The following is a 19,713-nucleotide window of genomic DNA, read 5'->3' as shown; positions in this document are numbered from 1 at the left end:
CTGACTCACTGACTAAAATTGTTTAAGCCATGATATTCCTGAAGTATTACATTTCAGACCAAGGCTTAAAGGGCGAGGAGCGTAACTGCCTGCCACCCTTCTGCACGTGCCTCCATCCATCCTGAGGGAGTACTGGGGCAGCAGGAGCACACCCCAAAAAACTCCAGTGATCGAAGATGCTTTTCTGGTTGCTTCCAGTAGTGCTACTTTCTCCCATGTTTTTCCCCTTTGCTTTGCAAAGAGGCAGCGTGCTTAGCAAGTTGGTAACTTGAATGAGGACAAAGGGAGTTTCCTCCCACCAGAGTGTGCTGGGGGCTCGGTCAGGTGAGATCCCACCGGGCACGTGGGTATCCGCAGGCAGAGATGGAGCCGTCCTTGTGCCTCTGCTTGTCCCAAGAGCGTGCCATTACATCCTTCGCCTGGCACTTGGGGGGCAGTTCTCTGCGGGATGGCCTCCTTCTGACCCCGGTGGGCTGGAGCTGCGTGATTCACTTCCCTGGAGAGGGTTCTTCAGCATCTACCCACGCAGGAAGACCGCGTCTGAGGCACAGGCGCTCCAGAGGAATGCTTTTCTACTTCGTGGAAACTGAAAATCATCCTGAAGATCTTCAGGTGCTCCGCTACTCGAGCGCGGCCGGCTCCCCTCTCGCCCTCCGCTCGGTGTCACCTCCCCGCCATGACCGCCAGGTGACGCTGCGGGCCGCCGCACCGAGGTCGCTGCGGGGGCGCTGCCGAACCGAGCCTGCGGTCTGCGCACCTGGCTGGGGAGGACGGGCGGTGGAGGCTCTGCTTCCCCTCTGCCTCTGTGGCCTGAAGGTGCCGGCACAGACCTTCCTTTCACTGCGGCTCAGGGTCTTCAGTTAACTACAAGGTATCTCAAGTTCTTTGCCGCGTTGGTAGATGTGAGACCCAGAAAAGCACTCCGATGTTTTCTGGGCCTCACTGTTCCAGACGTGGGCCAGGCACTGACCGCAGCCCAGCCTGTTCCTCACCAGTGAGTGCTGACTATCAGAGAAGTGTCATGAATTCCACTCAGCCTTCAGTCAGTTGATCAAATGAAGTCATACCTCGTGCTGCAAGGAAGCTCTGATACATTTCTTGGAACAATAAACGTGCATCAAAACAACAGTGCAAAATTCAATAGAAAAATAACACCCAAACTCAAATGAAAAGCAGGGAAGGAAAGAAGTGACCTTGTTGTGAAATGTGACAGTTCGCTTCAAGTCTGAATTAATAAGATGTGATGTTTATATCAGAGAAGTGTGTGCCCTAACCTGCTGCATGCTCTCTGCTTTGTCTTCTGGTTGCATCTGAAGACTACAGCATCCTATGGGTACAAATCAAAGTGCTGTACAAACAGTTTTTCAGGGTTATTGTTCTTTGCTGACTGAGCTTGTGCAGATCTTCAGAAACACCCTTACTGACACCTCCTCAACCTGGGTTCTGCCTTTTGGCAATCCAGGCCTCTATGAGCTGATACGCGTTTCCAGTATATGCAGCATCCAGCACAGATACGCGCTGAGTGCAGAGAGGCAGCACTTGTTTGTTCCAGCGTCAAGCACAGTCGGCAGCTCTGTGCGACTCGGCCCTGTGACAGCTGGGGCACAGCGAACTGCTCCTATTTGTCCAACACGTCACTCAGCAAAAATAAAAACAGCTGAGAAAGCTTCACTTCTGGGAAGCCGGTAGATACCGCCTCTGCATGTCAGAGCCGTGCTGGTGTTGGGGAACGACGTTATCGCTGCACCTCGGCGTGCTGCTCAGTGCTCACAGCTGCTCCCCGGGCACACAAAGCCCTGCTGGGGGCAGAGCTGTGCGGGTACCGGCTGGCTCCACACCGGACATGTGGGAGGTGGAGCCCCACAGCGTGGCTGAACACAAAACGGCGTCTTCAAGCTGATGGAAGGTTTCTTTCACTTCAAATGTTACTGTGGGTCTGCCTGGCAGAAGAGGGAGGGAAGGAAGAGTTCTCTTACTGTTATGACACTCGAATGGCCGCAGAATTTGTTTTAAAAGGTTGTGTGGAAATATAGAAGGTGAGATGTGAGCACAGTGCAGTGTGGAGCTCTATTGGCTGCTCAGAGAAGGATGGGATGCAGGTGGATGGACCTGCAGCTCATGCTCCCTTGTTGTCTGGTTCTACCTCTGTACCTTCAGCAAATCATTGAATTTCTCAGCTCTCCCCTTCCCGTAAACTGAAGTTAATGGTAGAAATGCCTCTGCTTCACAAGAGTGCTGCGTATGAACTAACACGTGCTGAATAACGAGGCAGAAGAGACAATGTTAGGATGAGAGAAAAGTGCTGCAGAGGAAACACATTTTTTAAATTGCTGCGGTCTCAGGAGTGAAATAGCTGGGCATGATGGGTCTAGACTGGGGAACACGAATTAGATGTCAGAGACATGTGGGAGTTCATGTGATCTGGACTGGAATGCCTATAGCTGAAGCAGCAAGAGCATGGGGTTGTCTTCAGGGTACAGGAAAGTGCTCGTTCTTTCTCTGTAAATGGAAAGGAGTCCTCAAGTTAATGTCTAGTGATGAGTGGGATTTGTCCTTTCTTTTTGTGTTGGCAAATTTAATATTAAGCCCCATGACTTTAAGGTAAAAATTCATAGCAGACAAATGTGAGCTCTCGTGCTTTCTGCCCTCCAGCCACAGCGTGGGACGGCTGGTCCAATATTTATTCCATCGTTGGGATACACACAGCACCAGAGTGGAGATGATAAATGAGCAATTCGTACTGTTGGACTGCATTCGGAGTTTGCCAATCATTCCAAAATAGTTCCTGAGTTCGTCTATCGCTAATCACCCACTTTCACCATAATTGGGAGGCCAAGAAGTTCTCGCAGGCAGCGCATGAGACATAGAGGGGAAAATGATTAAAACACAGCCAAAAATACCACCGCATTGGAGTCATGAGTCAGATGCCGACCTTTCACGTAAACGCCGCGGGGAGGCTGAGGTCGGTCGGCACCGCGGGGCTCCCGGTGGGAGGGAGGGGCGGGCGGACATCGAGCTCTGCGCAGGAGGGACGGGGCGGTGACAGCGGCACGGGGGGTCGGAACGGGCTGCTCCCCGCAGGTCCGCGGCTTCGCGCGGTGTCGGCACGCAGCAGCGCTGTGAAAACTTCGAGCTTCCATCGGCCGGGCTGTTACGGCCCCTCTTCGCACGGAACCCGCAGCTCTCTGTGAAAGTGACTGCGAGTGACCGGATTTCGGAGATCTCACGCACTGTGAGACTCCCTGCGAACCTCCGAGCTGGCGCCAGGGCGGCAGAAGTAACAAAACGCTTCTTACGTCCGCTTGGGCTTTTCTCCCAGTTTTGGCTCTGGATGCAAAGCCGGAACAAACTCCACTGGTTCACGGCTCGGCCGTAGGGAGCGCAGCACGGAGCGCAGCACCGCCCGCTCTGCGGCATGGAGAAAACCCTGAGCAATCCCCCACGGCTCGGCCTGGCCTCTCCTTTGCGCCCCCGTGTTGCACCAGCGACCGCCGCCCGAGCGTGCGGCCGGAGCCGTGCCGTGCCAGGACTTTGGCCGCGCTGCCCCTGCAGCTCTGCGCGGAGCCCGCACCGCCGCTACAGAGCGCTGCTCCCGAGGCAGACGGGGGAGGAGATTCCAATCGCGTTAATCAGCCGGGTGCCGACCTTACCCCTTCTGCTGTAGGAAAACATTTCCTTTCGCTCCCTTTGAAAGATAACAAACGGTTCTGTCCTTCAGACCCTGCCAGATCCTCCGCAGAGGCAGAGAAGAAAGGCCCCGTCCCATCCGGAGCCGAGCGCCGCGCACGGAGCCGTACCAGAGCCGAGCCGAGCCGTGCCGGCTGTCCCGGCGCACCGCGGCCCGACGCTGCCATCCACTCCTCGGCCTGCTGATCCCAGGCAGATCGGTGCGCAGAGCCTTCGGAGCCGAGCAGACACAACAGCAGCGTCCCTTTGCAAGGAATGGGCTCTGCCCACGGTCACCGAACCGCCGCAGCACGGAGGGCAGCGGTGCGATTAGGCGGCGATGTGGCACCGGCGGCACTCGGTGCGCTGCTGCCCTGCGGCTGCAGGGATGCTCTGTGCAGCTCAGCGGTCAGCAACGTCTAACCAAGAGCTGGGAGATAGAAGGGGAAGTTAGCAACGGTCTCGATATTTGGTTTCCAAGTCACCCAGAGTCACCCACTGGGGTCTGCTGATGTTTGGCCATGGATATTTCACAGAACTACAATTTTCTCCCTCCCAGGCAGAAATTACTCAGCCAGATAAAACAAGCAAAAGATACCGGTTGTGCTGATTCACGAGGAAAAAATTTCCCTTCTATTTTAGCAGCATTCCAGCAGGAAACTGCAGGGCACTTCGCCACGGGCATAGAAAATGGGACAGGTTACATGTTACCCAAGAGTTCCTGGGTACCCATTACGTCCTTCATGGCCTGAAGTCTGTAAATCTGTCAACAATGCATAACGTGAAGTAAGGAGAATTATCCCATTCTTTAAGGAGCTTCAATAGCAGGAGGAGCTTAAAGAGAGCAGCCTGGGGCTCAGTGGAGTCTGATTTACACCTTTGGAAATAAGTTCTCATTTGTACCATGCAGTGGCTGTTTTTCACAGTGATGCAGCTGAAAGTTCTAGTCCTCCTCCTCAGCAGCAGCAGTGACCACAGCAACCTGGATGGGCTGTCAGCTTTTCACTTAGATTATACTCTGTTCATTAACACAGCCAAACTGAATAGAATGAGGAAAATTTCTCGCCAGGCGCTGCATTTGGAATACATTTTCCGTATGAAAAGGAAAGACCTCTTTAGTTTTAATTGTTCATACTCCTAAACTAACAAAGAGAACAAAGTAAGGAGAGGTTCATGGCGTTTCTCCTCTGAGGCCATCTATGCACCTGCAGGAAAGATTTGGCTTCTGTGCTTGCCAGGCTAATTGGTGCAAGAGAAAACACAGAACATTAACATGCATTTAAATTCCAGGCTCAGCATAGTCATAAAAAAGAAAATATGCTTGAAAGATGAATCCACCTGATCCCAGGGCCACTTGATAGTAAATGCATCAGATGGGAGAGAGAAAAGCAGAAGGGACTTTATTTGTGTTAGGTTTCCTAACAGGTTCAGCTGGGGCAGGGATGAAAACTGGAAGGAGAATGGGTGGGACCTGAGCTCTGGGCTGGACAAGACCTGCGTGCTCAGATTAATCCAGGAGGAGCCCTGGGGGGCAGGAGGAGATCCAGACGGACGGATCCCCTTAACAAAGTTTTCCTGCACAGCTGCAGCTCTGCAGGCTCGGACCAGCAGGGTGCTTGCAGACAGACTTGTGTTCAGGGCTTGTGCTCAGGACTGAATGGGGAATGAGCTCTGAGCCTTCCACTAAGGCAGCAGGGCTCCGTGTGGGTGCAGGAAGAAGTGTGCTGCTCAGTGCTGCTGCGTGGTCTCACAATGGACTCGGGTGTTTCTCACTTATGTTACTGCATTTTCACACACTGTGCACCAAAAAGTAAAATGTGTTCCTGCAGATGAAGAAGTAAATGTATTCGCTGACCTTTTCCATTTCTGTTAGCAGTGAGTTTTCTGTTAAGGAAAAGTGGATTTGGTTTCTTTTTCCATCCTGTATTCCAACGCCTGTTAGGAGGAAGGACTCAATCAGGGCTGTGAAAGGCTTGGAGGCTGCGGGAGCCGCAGCTTTACCAATGCAAAGGGAAACGTCAGAAGCGCCGGGCTCTGCTCCTCCCATCGCCAGGGCTGCGGTGTGCTACTGTGCCCTCAGCTGCCACGGGCACAAAGGTGCAGGCAGGAGTTGCTGCTCTCATTGCTCTCTGCTGCCTTCATTCTGCATGGAAACCGTGCGGCCAGCTGTCAGGTGGGGACAGAGTGCACAGCTGATGGCAGTCCGTGTGATTGTAACGGATAAAAAGGACCAAAAAAATTGCAAAACGCAATTGCAATTGCACTGTTGTCTTCTTCTTGTTCCTCCCATTGAAGCCATTCTTATGGATCTTATCCCTCCACCCACTGGCTTATGATGTGCATTACTAGAGCAGCAACACCTCATCAGTAGGGTAAAACTAACTTGTCTCACTACTGCCTAATCCCATAGTATCCTTATCTTTAGCCCAGGTTGGCACAGCTCCACTCAGCTCTATGGAGGGAGGCTCACAGCCGTGGCAGAGAGCTGAGCTCTGAGGGCATGGGGTTGATGGGAGCAGCCTGGTGCAGTTCAGAAGTTATGAATTCAGACCTTGGCTGCCCTGTGTGCACTCGAGCTGGCTTTACACACATCACATGAGGGAAAGGTGAGCAGCTGCACACACTGAGCTGTGCCTGTGGGTGCCATGCATGGCAGAAGGTATTGCAGGGCATCGGCTTCACCTTCTGTACCTCAAAACATAATGATGGCAATAAATATCAATATCTGAGAGCAAAGGAGCTTTCTTGTGGCTCCGAACTTACAGTGCCTCTGGTTTCATGTCTGTGCATCATCTCTGCATTTCTCCAGAGAGCTCCCAACCCTTCAGGAGACAAATTAACCTTCTGGCATTTAACAGAAAGACACCCAAAGGAAAAATACTGAATGCCTTTAACATCTTCAGCTGCAAAGCCTCCCCAGACACGTGGGCAACTTGCATTTTGCTGAAGGAAATCAACACAGAAAACCCTGAACAATTTTCTTCCACAGCTCAGGCGCTGCTCTCCCAGCACACCTGGACAGTTGAGAGATGGATGTGGGGGAACTGCCATGCAGGCACAGGGGGCAGCACCCAGATCTGCTGCACATCTGCCAGGTGGGAGCCTGGAAGCCACGGCACAGCACTTGTTGTTGATGTGAGTTGTGTTAAAGCAGCCTGATTTCAGCTGATTTCAGCACAGCGGGCTGCCCTCCATCTCTGCTCACCTGTCTGCATGCAGGAACCAAACACAGCTGAGGGTCAGTGGGGATTACTGTGAAAGGAAGATAGGATGCAGGGATGGGACTGCACTGAGTTTCATTCTGAATGTTTCAGGAGGTTCTAATGCATACCTGTAAATAAATCCTTTGCATCTGAAGAAAGAGATCCTGCTGAGGATCTGATTAAGCTCATTGCTCTAATTTCTGAACGTGCTGGCAGTATAAAGCCAACACCGCATTGTGCAAGACATGAAGCACACACAGGCTTATAGACAGAATAAGGCAATGGCTTTTCAGATGCAAGGAATCTCATAGTCCAGATGGAAATGACTTCAGAGGAAAAAAAAGAAAAAGAGGCCTACAAGATCACTTGCTGTGCAGAATGTCCTTACGTGCCTCAGGCAAGAAGGTACAGTAAGTACAGACTTCACTCCTCTCCTGCTGAGAGCAACCGGAGGTTTGTCACAGGTTTGGGGTGGGCAGCACTTAGACCCCAGGAAACATCCATCCCAAGGCTGTCTCTCCCCTCCGATGGGGAGGATTCCCATTTCAGAGCAGTGCCTCTGCTATTTATTATTATTTGCAAAGATTTACACTGGTTTCTCCAAAAGCCTCTGGCAGACGCAGCACCAGCTGCACCAGGTGCCCAAACTGCAGAAGTGTGCAATTGTGAAAAGGTCCATCACTGTCTGCGTGCTTTGAGAGAGGTTATGTGGCTGTGGCCAACTCCAACCACACGGTAACTCAGGACACCCCACTCTGGGAAGGAGACATGGGCTGGGTTCCCCTGTGCAGAGGGAAAGTGGCTGCAGACAGAGCCACAGCCACAGAGGAGATGGGAGGAGGACAGAATCCAAAACCTTTCTTCTTTTTAATAAGGTGTGAGCTGCACATGGTGGAAATTGAAATGACTACAATCTCCAGTTCAAACACGTATCTTCCAATGTCTGTGTCTGAGACCAAAATCACCTTTGTTTCTTGTGAGGCTGTGTCTGCATCTGCCAAGAAGGATTTAGGCCCAGGAAGAGTGCTTATTTAAGAAGAATCCATCAGGGCTGAAATTCCACTAAAAGCCCCACTTCAAGATTTCAAGCTTGGAGATTGTTGTGCTTGCTGTGATTTTTGTTCTCTGTTAATTGCATTACCCCATACATGCAGATGCTGTGTGCCCCAGGGATGCTGCAGGGCTCCGTGCCCACAGGGCGCCGCAGGGCTCTACGCACCTGGGAGGATCCAGAGCCCCGTGAAATGCACAGAGATCTCCACTGAGCCTCCAGCCGGCCTTCACAGCACTGCCCCGTCAGAAAGGTGCCGTAGGCACTGACTTTCTTCACCTGCTGTTCTGGGAATTAATCTGTGGAGATCAGACTTCCATCCTCTGCATCAGGGGTGTGTGTGTGGGCAGCCCACATGAATGGGTGGCCAACATGTCCTTCCTGCTCCTGCTGATGACTTTTGAGATCATCCAAATGTCTCAGAACTAGAAGAAAAGAATCCTGTTCTTTTTTTTTTTCACAAGAACTGGTGAACAGCTTGTATCCAAAGAGATGTGACAATTTCACTGCATGCACTGAGCATCCTGTCTGCTTTATTCCACCCTTTTACAATGAGAGAATGAAGTTTGTGGACCATGAGGGCTGCTACCAAAGAAATGGCTCCTATGTTATTATGCTGGTCAGAGGTGGACGTTGGTGAGAGTTGGCAGCAGAAGCTGAACCTTCCCATTGATATTCCATCACATTTTGTTGCTGTGTGATCCATGGCAGCAGAAAGGTGGTCTGACAAAACGGTGTCTGACATAGAAGTACATACGGAGCAAATGGTCGGCATGGAATTTTGCTATGCAGAAAAGATGGCACCAATTGCCATTCACCTTGCTGAGCATTTACAGAGACCAAACAGTGCACGTGAGCACAGTGAGGAGCGGGTGGTGCATTTCAGCAGGTGACAGCAGCTCACCTCCACTGGTGCAGATATTTATAAGCATGTTATGCAGCTCTTGCTCACTGCTGGTGAAAACACACACTTAACGGTGGTGACTATGTTGAAAAACAGTATTTTGCAACTGAGAACTTTCTCAAATAGCGTTATTGCACTTTTGTATTTGTTGGAGTTTCCATGGAAATAGGTAGGTGTATGGGAACTGTTGAGTTTGGGCCTGAACCACTGGTGGATCGCCTGGGGGAAGGACCCGGCCAGCCCTGGGAGCGGAGGTGAAGGAGATTCAGCTGTGTGACCGGAAGGGTGGAGCCTGGCTGCACCTCTCACAGACCTCATGGAAGGGGTGACCCCCACCGGGGAAGGATCTCTGGGTGGAGATTCCCTCTTGTAGAGTTTCCTCGTGAGCCGAGATTTTTGGAGACGGGTGAGCGCTTTCCCTTTGTAACACCGTCCCATCCGCGTTAATCTCTTTTGCTGTTTCACTCCTATATCACCTTTCCACCACGTTAACCTTTCTGATTGTAGCAATAGGAGGCACAACGTTCTGAGCGACCTACGCTCTCCCCTTCTGCGCGGGAGCCGCAGCGGAGCGTTCCTACAGCGCTCCGTGCGGGAAGCTTCACTCTGCCTGACCTGCCCGCGAAGCACGTGCGCACCGACGGCGCGGCGGTACATGAGAGCGCTCCCCGAGCCGCGGCGCTGCTTTCTCATGAACCTCACGCACACCCGCGGACGAATCGCGCTCCCCGCCGTGCTCCGACCGCTCCGACAGCCCGGCACGGAGCGCGCCGTCGGGCTCTGCCTCCGAGCGCCGATCTCCGCTAAAGCCAGAGGAGCGCGGCGGGGCGCGGGGCTGCACCCGGGCTGCACGTGTGGGGCGCGGCGGCTCCGCGCTGCGCGGGTCCGGCGGAGCTTCGAGCCCGAGGGGGTCCGAGCCGGAGCTGCCGGCGGCGGCACAGCCGGTAAGGGGCGGGGAGTTTTTCTCGCTCTGTTATTTGGAGTCTGTTGGGAAACCGCGTTTAACTCGCGCTTTGCGCCCTGCGTGCTCTTCGCTAGAGGCTTGCTCGGTTCGGGGGGTGAAGCGTTGGTTTGTGTTTAGAGTTCAGATCGTACAGATGGTTTTCGCTGAGGTGCCTTTAAATTCTTTGTGATGAAAGGTGAGCGCTTCTGCAACAGAAAGGGCTGAGCTGGAGCCGTGGGTGCTGCGGCCGCCTGCAGGCACCCGGGGCAGAAGGGCGGGGGAAGGCTGAGCTGGGTGGAATTTCCTTCTCTGATCCTTCGGGTTACTTGGAGTTATAAGGCTGAATGCTTGTTGTGTTAAACCGTGGTGCAGAGTGCGTGCACCTCCCCAGGAAAGCAGGATGCTGTCCCTGCTGCGCCTTTGCTCTGCTTGAGGCTGCAGCCAGTGCCGAGCTCCAACAATTGCTTCGGCCATTTTTGACGGATACAGAAATTCCTAAGGAGTTCCATGCTGGAAAATCAGGTCACAGCTCCATCATCTCCTTAAGCTCTCCTGTTCCTGAGCCTCTCTTGGGAGAAATAAGCCATGAGGTCGACCAGGTCAGCAGCTGGGAACACCACTTGTTTGATTTTGGGCTGGCTCAGCTCCCTGGTGTGATAGCACGGGGTCCTCACTGTGGGCCCTTCAGCACCCCGGTGGGCATCCACCCAGGTGGGCGCAGTTCTGGATGCTCGCATTACTGGGTGAGCATTGCGGCCTCCTGACATCTTGGTGAGTTTCTGCAGCTCCAAGAATGCTGCTTCTTAATCCTGCCCTCCATACGAGATCACTATTTGTGTACACAGCCATGGGGCACAAAAACAAGGCATCTCCTTGCTGAAATCCTGATGCTTTCCAAACAACTTTCTCCTCCTGTGTGCTGCATAGCTGGATGTAATGGTACGAGTGCTTCTTAAGTTCCTAACAACAACAGATCAATCTGAAATCACCAGAAATACCTAAAAACGAGAAAAGGAGGTTGAGAGGTGAGAAAGTAGTGATTTTTATGCCTGATGAGTTTTCTGATGCTTTGTGCTGGTTTGTATATGCTGTGAGGGTGTTTTTTGACCTGTGTACCTCTTTACTGCTGAGTGTTGCCTTTGCTGGGCAGGTTGCTTTCTCACTGGAAATGAAACTGAACAGAATTTAGCTGTTTTTGTGTTGTTTTTTTTTTTTAAGTATGAGATAGACTGAAGTTAACTTCTGATGTGATTTTTCAAGTTCTGAACAACTCCAGGGTAATTGCTGGGGTTAGGTGCATACAACAGCTAGCTGTGATCTCAAAAATGACACCCTAAATGAACTTGTTTAATCTTTCAGCAGAAAAGAAACAACTGTTCTGAAGTATGGGATGAGAGCAGCACCAGAACATCCTTCCCTGAAAGTTGGAGGAAAAGTGCACTCATCTGAGAATGAATAAAAACAACCTGACAAATGCCCATTCCTACATGTGCTCTGTGTAATAATGAGTTGATCTCTCCAGCCCACCTGTGGAGCTATTGCAGCTCCTGGTATGCGGAGGAGTTGGGAGTGCACAGTCCCAAACCAGCCCTGTGCAGAGGCCTCTGCTTTAAGTTCTCCCTGGTGCTGCTCCCTGGGAGCCCGTTGCACCTTTGAGGCTGTGCACCTACAGGCATTGCTCACAGTGCCAGCTGCATCTTCACCAGCTTCCCAGAGAGCTGAGCAGGTGTGGCTGGTGGGCCACTGCTGTGTCGGCAGCCCGGTTGGCAGCTGAGCAACGACCTGGGTTCACCCACCATGCCTCACGTGCTGCTTCCATCCCACCAGGCACAGATAGCTTATCTTGAGGAGTTTGACCGTTACTATTCCTTGACCAAACTCATGTCCATCTACCAAGCAACCAACAGGACCGCCTTCAACTGGACAGACAGCCGCATTGTGGAGTGGGAGAAGTTTGCGGAGCTGGCTCGATACGAGCCAGAATCCCAGAAACCAACTGTGAAGGCTCTCCTGATCGTGGTGTACTCAGTGATTATCATCATGTCTCTCTTTGGGAACGTGCTGGTGTGCCATGTGGTGCTGAAGAACAAGAGGATGCACTCGGCCACCAGCCTGTTCATCGTCAACCTGGCTGTGTCTGACATCATGATCACACTGCTCAACACGCCCTTCACTCTGGTAGGTGGCATGCAGGGCAGTCCTGTTGGCTGGGGGCACTCACCCCAGAAATATGCAGTCCGGTGGTTGCTGTGCTAGAACTGAGGTGTGAAGCCAACACAGCCAAGCCTAATGGATGGCTCTGCTGCACAGGTAAAGCAACGTCCAGCAAACTGTGGGCTCCCTTGGGCTCTGTTGGACTTTGTTTCCAGATTGGACTCTGAAGTCTTTCTAGGTGTGCTGACAAACTGCCGCAGGTCAGGAGAGCTGCTTGGGGATTGCAGAGTGGATGTCTGGGTTTGTCAGAACCGATAACATGCATGCAGCAGGACTGCAAAGTCAAACTTTAAATCCAAGGGTTCAGAGCAATGTGGCTGCTGGTCATAGCTGGGGGAAAAACAGCCAAGTCCCTCACAGTGAGCAGCTAGGTAAAGACTTCAGTGAAAGCCCTCCAGATGTGCAGGGAGTGGCACAGGAGCAGAGCATGGCCACTTTGTCCAAATGTAATTATTGGTATAATAAAGATGTAATTACTGCTGTTTGTAGATGCTATTTATATGGATAAGCTGGGTGGGCTGCAACAGCGCCACTCATTTCAACTCCATATTTTAACTTATAAGCTCTTATGTAAGGGTGCTTCAACATCCCACATTGCTGCTTTGTGGATTTTGGGTGAGCTGCCCAGCAGCCAAAGGGCAGCAGCAAGGTCAGGTGCAGCCCAAGGTGTTCCCTGGGAGTTTGGTTGCTGATGGCTTTTGTTTTCTCCTCAGGTTCGGTTTGTGAACAGCACCTGGATCTTTGGGAAGGCGATGTGCCATGTCAGCCGCTTCGTGCAGTACTGCTCACTGCACGTCTCCACGCTCACTCTGACAGCCATCGCCCTGGACAGGCACCAGGTGAGGCCCTGCTCTCCCATGCCTTTTTGCACAGCTCCTCCCAAGCCCCTTCGATGCCAGCTGAGCTTTATGTTTGTGGTGGTTAAAGCAAGCTGCCATGGCATGGCTGATAGGTGTGATGGTTTTGTTTGCAGTGGGGGTCTTGAAAGGCAGCAGAGCCACTGCCAAAAGCAAAGCAGTGGTTCAGCTATGCAGGGGATATTTTCAAGCTTTTCAGCTTTCTAAGTCAAACCGGTAAAACACATCTAACATCCTGACCTTAAATTCTGACCTGACTGCCTGCTTGTTCTGTTCTCAAACAGCACTGGCTGTTTGCTGCACCACTGAGCTGCAGGGTGCTTTGAGGTGGCAGAGGTTCTCAGCTCTCTGCATCAGTAAAAAGCAATCCCAGTTGGTGAAGTGTAACTGCAGGACTGATGCTGGAGCAGCATGAAGGGGAGCAGCAGGGTGAGGGGCTGCTGTGGGAATACTGGGGGGCATGTTGGAGCTGTGAGAAGACATTGCTCATCACTGCCTGCTGCCAGACTGCATCACCTGCCTGCTGCACTGAGCGCTCCATGTATTGTGAAAGCAGGAAGGAGAAGGTAGACCAGGCTGTGCGCTTCTATCAGGCACTTGCTCTCCTTTCCTCTACCAAAACAGAATTTTTCATATGCTGAGCTTCTATAAGCTCCTGAAATCTTTTCATCTAACTCAGGAAGCTTCATGAAGGCTAAGCTAATGTCTCCAGATGGGCAGAGGGCTCAGCTCAAACAAACCATGCTTCATTATATAATTCATACTGAATGAAAGGATGTACCCAGAAGTGAAGAAATTTGCACAGGATTATTTTTTTCCACTTATTTTTACAAAATTTAAAGAAAATGATTATCCCAGAAAAGAAATAGAGGAAAAAGTCTATCTGAAAGCACTTCTGAGCAGATTGAGAAATTAACTGTTTCCCATTTTCTAGGTCGCTCTGATATGCAGGACTTTCCCCTAATCATGGCTGTTATTTTCCAAATAGCATTAAATCATACATATGTGTTATATATGTGTGCTTTGGTGGAAGGACTTTGCTTTCCCATGAGACAAGAGCCTCGTGCAGTCTGTGTTATAGGTCATTCTGAACCCACTCAAGCAAAGGATGTCTCTGACAAAAGGAGCACTGAGCATCGCTGTGATCTGGCTGCTGGCTGCCTGCTTCTCCCTGCCCCATGCCATCTACCAGAAGCTCTTCCAGTACAACTACAGGTGAGCTTTCTGCTCTTAGTGTGGGGGTGGAGGAGTCCCAGCTGTGGGGAGACATTGCGGCACTCGATGCCATCCGTGGAATTTCTGTGTGTCAATGAAATCTCATTTCCTATGGCAGAGGCTTGCCTGCAGTGAAGAGCCTCTCAGCGCACAGGAGTGTGGAACCTCGCTTTGTTTTCATCTTTTCCCAGGAGGCGATCAGGCTGAGCCCCTCACCCAGGCACAGCCGCGCTGTGGGGCGCTCACTGGTTCTCTGTGCCTGGTGGGTTTGTCTCCCAGAGGCTGGCTTCCCCCAGGGTCCATTTCTCGTCCCTTAGCACACAGTCAGCTCTGTAATCCCAGAAGGACCGTGTCTGTGTGGCCCCATGCGCAGGCAGGGAGGAAACAGCAGGTGCTGCGGTTTGGAAGAGAAAGTGAACCGCATGTGTAAACATCTGCAGTACATCTGCACTTGTACAGAGCAGGAGAGGCAGGGAGGGGTAGGAGTGCCTCTGAGTCAGCCAGGCCTGAGCCCCAACTTCATGTGCTGATTCATGCATTGTGGCTCCTCAGTGTTTATCTCTGGATTTGTGCAGCAGGGGAACCTTCCTCAAAGCAGGAGGCTGCTCCTGCACGGTGTTACATTAGCTGGAGAAGCAGAAGAGAAACACTACTTCTCTTCTTGCAGTGCAGGGCTGATGAGCAGAGCAGTGCTGCAACAGGGGTGGCAGGTCTGGGTGTGCTGCTGCGCTTGCCTGGCAGCACGGGGAGCTCCTTGCTGGGCTGAACACAACTAAAACTTATTGAGAGGAGGGGAGGTGGAACTTCAAACCCACCTGAAGTCTTCTGAGGTACTGGAAGAAAGTAAAGAAACAAAAACCAAACTCTTACCTTCCCCTCTGTGTGCTGTCTGCTGAGGGCACTCATGGCTTGGAATGTCTTCCTGCAGCACAGCCATTCCTATCAGCACTGTAGGGGCCCATTCACCTCCTTGCATGGCTTTTTATAGTGGTTGTGGATGGGTTACACAAACGGGAGTGCAGCGTGGGCTTCCACAGCTCCTCCTTGCTCGTGCTGTGATTTATGTGCCCAAGAGGTGTCTTGCAGGGGGATATGAGATCTTCAGCTCTCAGACTTTGTAAACAGAGTGCTGGGTTACTCCAGTGCACGCACTGCTCTGCAGCTGCGCTCAGGCTATTACCCAACAAATTGCTTATGAATGAACAAATGCCACTATCTCTTTCACTGCACCTGTCAGTGCTCATCCTTCGGTGTGCCTAGAGGAAACCCAGCCTCAAGCTGGCACGGGGCAGTTGGCAATATAAGGACTTCCAGGGCACGTTATTTTCATCGCTGTTTTCCATTCAGTAAAAATGCTGGTGGTAATGTCACCAGCAATAGATCCCATGGCTGGGAGCTGACAGCAGCAGGAGCTGCTTCCCTGGGATGTTAGCCAGGAGCCAGGCTGCAGCCGTGCTCAGAGCTGTGCCCAGAGCCACGGTGGGCATGTGGCCTCTCCGTGCTGCCCATGTGTGGCTGCGTGTCCTGCAGAGTGGCCTTGGGTCCTCCATGTCCTCCACGTCCTCGTGTTCTCAGGTTTGCTGTGCCCTGCCTTGCCCTCCGTCATCTCTTGCGGCACGCACCTTCAGTGCTGCCCATTTCCAGTTAACCTTCTATTTGTGGCACAAAAGCCAACTCTGAAAGCTGAGAACATGATATTACAGGTATTAATCAATACTGCAGCAAATAGTGCAGCTTGATGGAGACAAGTGGACAGAGGACAAGGTTTGAAGAGGGCAAAGTGGAACAAGAGGAAAGAGGCAGGGACACAAGGAAAGAAGTGGAGAAAACATCACCAGGAAATAGATCTGTGAGTGTCCCTTTCTCTTAATGCTTTTTTGTTTTCGATGTCTGCAGGAACACTCAGTGTTCCTGTTCTCCGTGGTGTGGAGGTGCAGTGAGAAGTGCCAACAGAGCACGGATCTGTTGTGCTGAATTGAATGGATGAGTTGTATTTAATTAATCTGTCAGATATGAACATCCTTGTTTTGTCTTATCTAGTCACCAGAAGTTAAAACAGAGTTTAAGTTTAAAAAAAAAAAAAAAAAAAAAGCCTTCAGGAGCAACTTTTTGCTGTTCTAAGAGGATGTGAGGGCCTCACTGAATTAAAATCTGCTGCAGCTTCCGAGGGGGAGCTCTGCACTGTCTTTCTCAGGTTCTCTTTTTTTGGGACAGCAGAATAACTTAGGGCAGAAGGCAGCAAAAGCATGCAGAAACGAGCATAAGCCTCAGGGTGATGGCACGAGGAGAGGGTTTTCAGGGGAACAGCTCTGATTGACCTTTATCAGTTGAGATGAGCAATATCTGCCCCTTCCCTGTTGGCACCACATAGGCTGTGTCGGTGGGGCTGCAAAAACCTCAGCACGTTTTGCCAAATGAGCAGCGCCCATCCGCACGGCCACGTGCTACACACACACCTCCTTGTTTTCAAGGGAAGCCACCGTGCGGAGCCTATGCCTCCCGGATTTCCCTGAGCCTGCAGAGCTGGTCTGGAAGTACCTGGACCTGTCCACCTTCCTGCTTCTCTACCTGCTGCCGCTGCTCGTCATCACCGCCACCTACACGCGCCTGGCCAAGAAGCTGTGGCTGCGCAATGCCATCGGTGACGTCACCACGCAGCAGTACGTCGCCCACCACAGGAACAAGAAGAAGAGCATCAAGATGCTGGTGCTGGTTGTGGTGGTCTTCGCTGTCTGCTGGTTTCCCCTCAACTGCTACGTGGTGCTCATCTCCAGCCTGGGCATCAAGACCAACAACTCGCTCTACTTTGCCCTGCACTGGTTTGCTATGAGCAGCACCTGCTACAATCCCTTCATTTACTGCTGGCTGAATGAGAGCTTCCGTGCGGAGCTCAGAGCCCTGCTGTGCATGTGCCAGCACACAGCTCAGCCGTGCAGCGCCGTGCAGCCGCCCCTGGCCGCGTCCTGCCGCGAGGCCTGGGGGGAGCGAGCTGGGTGCACGAAGGGGCCCTCATCAAATAGCGTTTGCTCCGCTGTGCTCATCCCGACAGCCAACACTGACCTGTGAGCAAGGGTGGCAATGGACGGAGTTTGGCACACGTCTGAAAGAAGGACCCTTGTAGCAGGTGAACCTCATCCATAGGGATTCCCCCAGGTAATTCATACTAAAGCCTCCCAGCTGAGTGCAGGTGTAGCAGAAATGCTAACTCAGGGCTTGAAGAAGTGATGCAGCACCTGGTGGGAAGGCAGGGCCAACCGGGGGAGCTCAAGTCAAACAGTGCCACTGAGTGGTGGAAGGGATGGATCCAGGATCCACTCCTGCCCAGACCTCATTTAAGGGCTGGCAGTGGAGGTGAGGGTATCTCTCTGGAGATCCCTGTGTACTTGAGGCCTTGTAAAGGTAAACAGCTTTTTTTCTGTAGATTCTGCATCCAGGGCTGCTGCACTTGGGCTTATCCTAGCTTGCTGCAGCCAAAGTCTTTGCTACCCTGCTAAGATTGCATTATAGCATTACAGCAGGGTAAGGGGAAGTCAGCGGTGGGTGTCACACTGAGTCCTGCTGCTCCTCCTGCCCTGGTCCCAGCCCAGGCTGTGTGCTGGTGGAGCAGAGCACTGTATTGGGGCTGTAGAGCTCCATCTCTATGTCAGACCTCATGTCATTTGGTTCACTGAGAATTTATTTTAATTTCTGTTAAATTACATTGCAAACAAACCTACAGGCACTGAATTAAAGGCCACAAAATAATTCATCAGGGCTGTAGCATTCACCAACTGGAGAATTAAATAATTCTAGATAATTACTAATTGTTCTGGAAGAGATTCATTGAGGCAACTGAATTGAATCACAGTTAAAGGGGAGGCTTTCTACAGTTTTGAGAAGAATAGCTTGATTTAGCTGTACTTGGGAGGTAAATGGAGAAAAGAAGACAATAAAGGAAAGAGAGGAAAAAAATACAGAGAGACAAAAGATATCAAAGCAGACAGAAACCAGATTTGCTGTGTGACTTTGCTTGCAGTGTGAAACAGAGGCACTGAGAAGCAGTGCTCCTGCCTGGCCATGATGCCCCTTCCCATCGCACTGCTCCTCAGAAGCTGCATGGGGGCTGCAGGAGCCATTTCTGCCTGCACATTTCCAGGTTGTGCTTGGGTGAGGGGTTGCTCAGCTGTAGAAGGCTGCTGCTAAGCTTCTCCAGTATGTTCTTACAGGAGCCCTTAAGAAAACAAGGTTTACTCCCTATTTGTCAATAGGTAATGGGGTTCAGGCCAGGTGATAAGCAAAAGAAAAGGTACCCAGTGCCTAGTGCTGTAGCAGTGGTGCTAAGTGAACCTTGAGAACAGCCTTCATTGGGTAATGAGCAGGCAAGGGCTCAGTGACCCACAGAGTTGTTTGCTGCTCATGGCTGTTCAGCTGATTCTGATACCCATTGGCATCACCTATGGATTGCAGTTTGGCATTCACCTGGAATTTCAACCTGGAGGAGCACATCTCTTATGGGCTGTTTATATTGTCCTGGCCAAAAATACCCACAAAAGCGAATGTTTCCCAAAGAAACAATAGAAAATGGAAAGCTACATCCTGTCCCCGAAAGCATTCTGTAGCAGCACAGGAGCTGGAATGGGAATGGCATACTGGCACTGGCTCATGCAAGGCTCCCAATGCAGCCTGCAGCCATCAAGGGCACTGGCAGAGCCAGCTTGGTGCTGGGTCCCACCTGGAGATGGTGCTGGGCCAGCGTGCAGCAAAACAAGCTGCCTTTGGTTCTGGTCACAGAGAGCTTAAAAAGCATGGCTATGTGGCGGGGGGGACCCAGACACCTGCAGAGCACTGTAAGAGCATAAGGCTGCTCCAATCCTGTGTTCCTCAAGGCAGGAATTTCAGACATACACCCACAGGCTGCTGCTGCTGATGGGCTGATGTTTGTTACGCGCTGCTTTGACCCCTGAAGGGTCAAAGAAATCCCACAGAAATGTGCTGCCCCAAGGCAGAGGTCCCTTAAACCAAATCTAAATGTCCAACTTGATCCCAGTGTGCATAAAGCATTGTGTGCACAGTGAGAAGATGAGCTCTGTCTTTTCATGTTTTCTTTCAACGTTCTTCTAGCTCAGGCTTTGATGAAATAACCATGGCAACAGTAGGAACTCTGATCATTTCATGAGAAATATTAAGCTATGGCTCTCGCTGTAATTCTGAAATGAAAGCTGCTGTGCTGCAGACTAATTCTGGAGTATGAGCTGACCCTGGGACTGGATACCACCCTGAGGCTGTTTTGCAGGGCGGATGGGCAGAGGATTTCAGTATTGGATATTCAGCACTGAGACTGCAGTCCCTCGGACAGAGCCCCCTCAGAGCCCTGCCTGGTGCTGGCACTGCTGTCAGCCATGCAGGCATCAGAAGTCTCTTAGAAAGATCTGAAGCTGAGTCCATCTGTGAGATTTATTAGTGTTCTTTTTTTGTCTTTCCTTTCTTTAAATGGCTTTGTGATCTTTCTCTGGAGGAACTGAAGATCTCAGTCCAAGCAGCAGGTCTCAGCTCATGCCTTGGTCTCCTGCCAGTCCCCTGCCACGCACATGGCTGTCTCTTGCTGTGAGGAGTAACTGAGCCTTTTTCCCTAGATCTGTAAATTGTAACACGTCTGTATTGCTGAGCTTTTCTCCCCTAAA

The 19,713-nt window shown here is 51.5% G+C and overlaps 1 protein-coding gene across 9 annotated transcripts; it reads left to right on the top strand.

Moving 5' to 3' along the window:
* The first annotated feature begins 9,162 nt into the window (after nucleotides 1-9,162).
* On the top strand, nucleotides 9,163-19,639 carry LOC122188279 (probable G-protein coupled receptor 83). Of its 9 annotated transcripts, none has more exons than XM_042886450.1 (5): nucleotides 9,163-9,230; nucleotides 11,127-11,945; nucleotides 12,695-12,820; nucleotides 13,920-14,053; nucleotides 16,525-19,639. In XM_042886450.1, exons 2-5 carry the CDS (start codon nucleotides 11,565-11,567, stop codon nucleotides 17,117-17,119), a joined length of 1,236 nt encoding a protein of 411 aa, XP_042742384.1. In that variant the 5' UTR covers nucleotides 9,163-9,230; nucleotides 11,127-11,564; the 3' UTR covers nucleotides 17,120-19,639. The 9 variants fall into 9 exon arrangements, 6 of the variants coding, with proteins under 6 accessions (XP_042742384.1, XP_042742386.1, XP_042742382.1 ...); XM_042886452.1 differs by having other exon boundaries at nucleotides 9,164-9,230; nucleotides 11,595-11,945; XM_042886448.1 differs by lacking the exon at nucleotides 9,163-9,230 and adding an exon at nucleotides 9,687-9,768 and having other exon boundaries at nucleotides 11,130-11,945.
* Nucleotides 19,640-19,713: the final 74 nt, after the last annotated feature.

The sequence above is a fragment of the Lagopus leucura genome, unplaced genomic scaffold (assembly GCF_019238085.1).
Source record: "Lagopus leucura isolate 7727_CA_CO unplaced genomic scaffold, USGS_WTPT01 Super-Scaffold_100057, whole genome shotgun sequence".
Lineage (NCBI taxonomy): Eukaryota > Metazoa > Chordata > Aves > Galliformes > Phasianidae > Lagopus > Lagopus leucura.
This window is presented reverse-complemented; position numbering and strand designations above follow the sequence as displayed.

Excerpts from the sequence above, each read along its gene's own strand:
- LOC122188279 (XM_042886450.1), top strand. The coding sequence starts at position 11,565 with ATGCCTCACGTGCTGCTTCCATCCCACCAGGCACAGATAGCTTATCTT. Across the intron at positions 11,946-12,694 it reads TCAACACGCCCTTCACTCTG|GTTCGGTTTGTGAACAGCAC; the intron begins GTAGGTGGCATG and ends TTTTCTCCTCAG. Across the intron at positions 12,821-13,919 it reads TCGCCCTGGACAGGCACCAG|GTCATTCTGAACCCACTCAA; the intron begins GTGAGGCCCTGC and ends TCTGTGTTATAG.